General features: G+C 37.2%; 1 protein-coding gene across 3 annotated transcripts; it reads left to right on the forward strand.

The window, feature by feature from the left end:
• LOC109728612 (small RNA 2'-O-methyltransferase-like) lies at positions 261-3,834 on the forward strand. Of its 3 annotated transcripts, none has more exons than XM_020259069.1 (4): positions 261-2,043; positions 2,120-2,271; positions 2,361-2,477; positions 3,231-3,834. In XM_020259069.1, the coding sequence occupies exons 2-4, from the start codon at positions 2,182-2,184 to the stop codon at positions 3,672-3,674; spliced, it is 651 nt and encodes a 216-aa protein (XP_020114658.1). In that variant the 5' UTR covers positions 261-2,043; positions 2,120-2,181; the 3' UTR covers positions 3,675-3,834. The 3 variants fall into 3 exon arrangements, with proteins under 3 accessions (XP_020114658.1, XP_020114659.1, XP_020114657.1); XM_020259070.1 differs by having other exon boundaries at positions 261-1,795; XM_020259068.1 differs by having other exon boundaries at positions 261-2,271.

The following is a 6,197-nucleotide window of genomic DNA, read 5'->3' on the forward strand; positions in this document are numbered from 1 at the left end:
ATTTCATATTAAATTTAAAAAAAAAATAAAAAAATAAAAACTTTACTAGGTTGGCCCGAAGCACGGCCCGTGCCTTCTGGGCCAAAGGGCCGTGCCGGGCCAGAGGATAGAAAACTTGGGCCCGGCACGAAATTAAATCGGCGCCGGGCCGGGCAGGACCCTAGCCCGTTTCGGTCGAAAAATGTAGGTCGTGCTAGCCCGGCATGACCCACGTTACATCCCTAACCCTAACCCACACCAGAACCCAACCCGCACCCCTCTCCTGCGTCGACCTCAGTCACCTCACACGAGCACCCCACCTTCAACCCCTTCTCTCCCTCTTCCCCTCCTCTCCGAGCTTGAGCTCCTTCACCTCTACTCATCCCCTTCTTCCTCATCCTCCACGTCCTCCCCAAGCTCCGATCCCATCCGCAAATCTCCATTGCTATCGCCCCCGTCCTACTTGGCCCTGCGAGGACGATCCTCGACCCGGCGATCCGATCCGAGCACTCAACGGTGCCACTTCTGGATTCCTCTTATCGATTCGGTGCTCCAATCCATTGATAAGAGCTCTCAATCTCAAATTCTACAAGAGGAACGGAAGAATCACTCAACTGCGAAATCTACTATTGCTCTAGTAACTATTTACATTTGAATCCATAGCTGTGCCCAATTCCGTTTACTCTAAAAACCTCCATCAATGATGAGTCGTGGGGCTTCTCAGGTTTATTCGTAGCTTTTGGATCTTTTTAGCCCATGAATGTTTAACATTTATTTAGACCATTTAACCACTATCTAAACTTTCATTACTATATATTTTTTGCTATTTGTATATTGTTTGCTTCAAGATATTAGCACATTGTCAGGTTCAGATAGTATCTTCAAAGTAGCTTTTATAAAGCTCCCCCAGGTACCTCCTCAATCTTACTTCTAACAGTATAAAATTTCTGAAATTTGTCTTCTTTGCCCTATGGGAAATAAAAAGTTGGCCTATATTAATCATGTAATAATAAATTAAAATTTTAGTTTGGTCATTAAGAAGTTTATTTAACACTATCTGATGCTTTCTTTGTACTCGTTTGTTCACTCAATCCAGAGAATGTCTTTTGGCCAATATTAATCATCGCAACATTAGCCACAGTAGTTGGGAGCCAAGCAATTATATCGGCTACCTTCACCGTAATCAGCCAGTGTAGGGCATTGGGGTGCTTTCCTCGCATTAAGACCATACACACATCAAGTCACGTCCATGGGCAGATATATATACTGGTGGTGAATTGGCTTTTGATGCTTCTTTGTCTAGCCGTCACAATTGGATTCAGGGACACCCATATGATCGGAAATGCCTATGTTATATGCTTCATCACTCGGCTATTATCTTTCCCATAAGTCCAACTATAGCATATGTAGCTATCTGCTTGTCTATGGTGTGAAGCAGAGCTATTTTCCAGGAAAATGCAGTTCATTAGGATCGTTTTCGAGGAACCCGTCAAATCCAAAGTTTGAAAATGGGATGATTCTGTTTAGCATTGACGGTCCCGATTTTGGTGTTTTTCCTTCTCCTGGATCATTAACTTGCATTAGTTATGCTACTGCTTTGGTAAAGAAGGAGATTAATATGAAAGAAGTGCTCGAAAGTAATGATGAGTTTGAAGTAGGAATCGGTGCTGTTATTAGCCAAATTGAAGCTTGTGTAACTCAGTTGTCTATTAATCAAGCTGCAAATTTTGTCATAGAAGCACCTTCTAGGGAAATAATTCTGGCTGCAGCTTGTGAATATGCTAATCGCCTTTCACAATTATCTTTAGCTAAGAATGTGCGATTGACCTTCTCCCTCACTCTCCATTTTTTATTATTGCTAACAGTAGAGTTCTTCCAAAAATATCTCATCTTTCTTTGCATTTTACAACTTTAGTTCACTCTCCCTTTTTCTGCAAATTTGTTTAAGATCTTCTTTTTGGATAAGTCTTGCCTAGAGTTCCAATCTACGACATTCTGATCCCTGGAAGGATATTTTGGTTTCAAATTGCAAAAAGAGATGAAATGGGTCAGAATTGCAATAAGGTGTTGCATTTTTTATGCAAAACGACGTTAACATTCCATTTAGCAATGCAGAATAATGCCACAAATTTTCTTGCAGACAATTGCTTCTTGGAGTTCTCGGTAAAGGTATGGCGAGTAACGGAGCCACTAGAAGATAGAATGGAGAAGGCTTTGTTTAGCCCACCTCTTTCAAAACAGCGGGTTGAATTCGCCGTTAGACACATTAATGAGTCTCAAGCTACCACCTTGGTAATATATGCTGGTTCAGGTTATTGTGAATATGCATTAATAGTTATCAAGGTTGATCTTAAATTTTCATATCTGTTGCATATATGTAGGTGGATTTTGGCTGTGGATCAGGAAGTCTTCTTGATTCATTAATGGAGCACACAACTTCTCTTGAAAAGATTGTAGGTGTTGATATTTCACGTAAGAGTCTCACCCGTGCAGCAAAGGTAATGCACATAAAAGTTTGTCCATTTACACTTGCAAATGATTTCATGCATTTTAGAATGAAGGTTACTCTCTTAACATGTTTGATTTGGGATTGAAGTTTAATAGTTTTGTACATTTTAGTTGGTATTGTTTTAATTTACCTTTATGACCCTTTTTTTCCTTCCCTCCTATTGTGCAATTGTGCATTTGCTCTCATGCTAGAAACTGCAGCACTCTGCTCATTTATATTTATTCAATTTTTTAAAAAAATTCTCAATACTTGATTATGCAGGTTCTTCATCAGAAACTAAGGAAAACCTCTCTGAACTAGATAAAATCCGTTGAGCTTTATGATAGATCAATCACAAATTTTGATTCTCGCTTATGTGGATTTGATATTGGCACTTGTCTTGAGGTACTTAACAGGCTCCTCCCTTTTGAAACTATAGAAGTTCAATATGTTTCTCTTGTGCAGACAGCAGTGCTTAGTTCATTTGAATATCTTCTTGAGGATCAGATATTAACTTCGAAATTGAAATTACCAATGCTTCTCCTTTTTTCTTTCTACAGTAAATTTTCTTACATAGATTAAGTTGTGCATAGCAAATTAGAGGAATATCACATAGCTTATGAGGAGCAAGATTATTGAGCCTAAGCTCATCCTCCAACAAAACCACCTTGTTGTTACTATCATCCTCAAGTGTTTTTGCCCTGTTGATAAATTGAGTATATATAGGCCTATCGTACTTAATAATGGTGGCGGCAAAATGCAGGTGATTGAGCATATGGAAGAGGATCAAGCATTGTTATTCGAAGACATTGCTTTGAGTTCATTCTGCCCGAGAATTCTCGTTGTCTCGACTCCCAACTATGAATATAATCCCATTCTTCAAAGATCTTCGGTGCCCAATAAAGAAGACGACTCAGAAGACAAATCAGGACCATGCAAATTCCGCAACAACGATCACAAGTTTGAGTGGACGAGAGCACAATTTGAGCATTGGGCTAACAAGCTCATACTAAGGCATGACTACAGCGTGGAATTCAGTGGAGTTGGTGGGTTGGGAAATATCGAGCCCGGATTTGCTTCTCAAATTGCTGTGTTTAGAAGAAATATATTGAATCTGGCTGATGAAGAGTGTGTGAGCATTGAGAACTTGTATAGGAATGGAGCGGTCAGCCGAACCTCTAACTCGAGTGCATTTGGATATTGGTAATTCTAATTTGAGCAGCACTAAGGTTACTACCTTTACCAAGGTCAGTGACGGAAGGATCTGCCTTTTTTTCGGGTTTTCTTCTAACAATTTAGTGTAATACTAACTTTTGATCTGTTGTGGAATGAGCACATTCAATAGGTAATATAAAAATCTTATTTCACCACTTGGCTGTTACACTCTTATGTTTACTAATCTCCTAGATTTGTTGTAAAGCTATTTTATTTCGATGACTTGGAAACAACCAGAATTTAGGAACTGTAGTGTTCATTAACCCTATCATCTTCTAAGCTGCACAATGTACCGCATACTATGTGATTTATAAACACTCCTATACTTTTATAGTTGCACTTCAAATAAGGAAACACCATATATGGCCAATCATATCTCATTCACAACAGCATTATTTCCCGTGTAATGCATTGAAGTTCACCATAAAAATAGCAAATTTTATTCCAAACTTTCACTACTGTGATTTCAAAAACATGGTATTCATAATGTATCTCATGTACATAACTATCGTATTTGTAACTTGAATAGCTTACATAGGGACATCTAATCTCCTAGAAATCACACACATGTATAGCTTATATAGAGACATTTAGTCTCCCTGATATCACACACACACACATTCACTCTTCTCATCTTTGACATTTGACTGCTTCACAAAATCAATGCTAATGTATATCGTGTTTCTATTTAACTTACCCATAAGTCCAACTTTACCTATAATAGAATCTGAATTCTATTATGGGGATACCCACATGTAGCTCTCTTTATTTTTTTTACAGTTATTTTCTCTTGTATTGAAGTTAACTGGCTTTAAGTTTTCCAAGACAGCAGATTAACAACTTGGTGTTTGGTTTTTAACTTCACTACAGAGGTGTCAGAAGTTTCAATACTATTACGAGGATGCCCACATGATGAGGTCTCTTATAGTTACGGCAGTGATCTCAGTTTTGCAATTATCTTTGAAGATAGCTAAGAAATACTCAAAAAGTTTCAATACTAAAACCATATGGAATGTACAGAACTAATATTGCTCTCCTATTCACCATTGGCTACACAAGGTATCAATGACTCTTTTCTTAATCATCATTCAGGTAACAAAGAAAAAATAAAACAAAGAGAAAAATAAAACAAAGAATATAATAGAAGTAGAAGTAGAAGAAGAAGGAGAAGAGAAATGATGGTGGTTTTGTTCCCCTAGAATCAGGCTTTCATTGTACTTAGAATCAGGCTTTTTTAAAACTAGAAATGATGGTCCCCTCTTCTTCTCCCTCTTTGCTTTTTAATGATGTGTATATGTTGGTGGGCATGTGAAGCATTTGTAATATATTTCTTTAGATCCCTATATTATATTGATGTCCCAATATATGTATGTATGAGAATCAGTATCTAACCCAACAAGCACCTTTATCTATACCTAATTATGCCCATTTTTTTTATGCTTCTTCGAAGACCACCTTGCAAATCACTATCTTTTATCTTTTTGCAGCCACTCAATTTAGTGTTGTTTAATTGTTCTCTCTCTTTCTCATGTTCTCTTAAACTACATTGAACTACCTAAGAAGTTATCATTTACTTTCTAATATGAATTTTCTTTCTAATATGAATTTTCTATCTGTACCCAGTAGAAATCTAAATTAATAGGTCATGGTATCATTTTCGTTACTTAATTCATGCCAATTTATCTCTTTTCTCCTTTTCCCATTCATTTTGGCACATTGATCTTCATATTATAGAAAGTTATACAGTTATGAATGACGTTATACACATTCTAGTTATCTGTTGGTGTAATATCTATTGGTGTAACGCCTCTTAATGCTAATATGTAGCTCCAAGGGCTGTGGAGAACAGCAAGATCCGGAACTAGCAACAACTCCACTATTCTCGGTTGAAGAGCGAGCAAATCTAGTGGCTGCAAGAGACCTCATCAAAACTGTAACCTCTAAATATAATATCTGAGCCTAGATGAATGGTTCTAAGTTCTAGAAAATCCCCTGATATTATCCATATTTAACTCTCAATGTTTATGTGATTTATTGCTTTGCCCTTTCTTTGGCAATTTTCTATGATAATATGGTGTATTAGTTTTTCTATAGCCTAGGTGTCTAATAAATAGTAGTAGCTAGTGAGGGAAACCGGTGGCGCATTAATTATGGAAGCCTTCCTAAAGTGTTCTCCTATTAGGGAATGAGACAATTTAGATTCTTATATACTATTTATAAGCATGCTTGAGAGTAGGATAATTAATTCAAACCATGTTAGATCTTTTATAGGAATATGTGTGATTATAGCTCGGGACGTCAAGAATTATAGAAATTTTTGTTATTTAAGTTTTTACGATGTTAGTTAATTAGTTGTTTCAGTGTGCATGAAGCTATTTAGTTCAGCATACATGATGGTGCCCCAAGAATGATCAGATTTTTCTACTTTCAATGTGCGCTGAGAATTCACTTGAAGTTAATTTGATTTGTTCGTGAGTGATATTAATGATCTGGCTTATGGTTGTCGGTGCCATTG

Source organism: Ananas comosus, linkage group 24 (genome assembly GCF_001540865.1).
Source record: "Ananas comosus cultivar F153 linkage group 24, ASM154086v1, whole genome shotgun sequence".
In the NCBI taxonomy this organism is placed as follows: Eukaryota; Viridiplantae; Streptophyta; class Magnoliopsida; order Poales; family Bromeliaceae; genus Ananas; species Ananas comosus.

Coding starts and splice junctions, on each gene's coding strand:
- LOC109728612 (XM_020259068.1), top strand. CDS start 2,023: ATGGGTCAGAATTGCAATAAGGTGTTGCATTTTTTATGCAAAACGACG. Junction 2,272..2,360: donor AGTCTCAAGCTACCACCTTG/GTAATATATGCT, acceptor GCATATATGTAG/GTGGATTTTGGCTGTGGATC. Junction 2,478..3,230: donor GTCTCACCCGTGCAGCAAAG/GTAATGCACATA, acceptor GGCAAAATGCAG/GTGATTGAGCATATGGAAGA.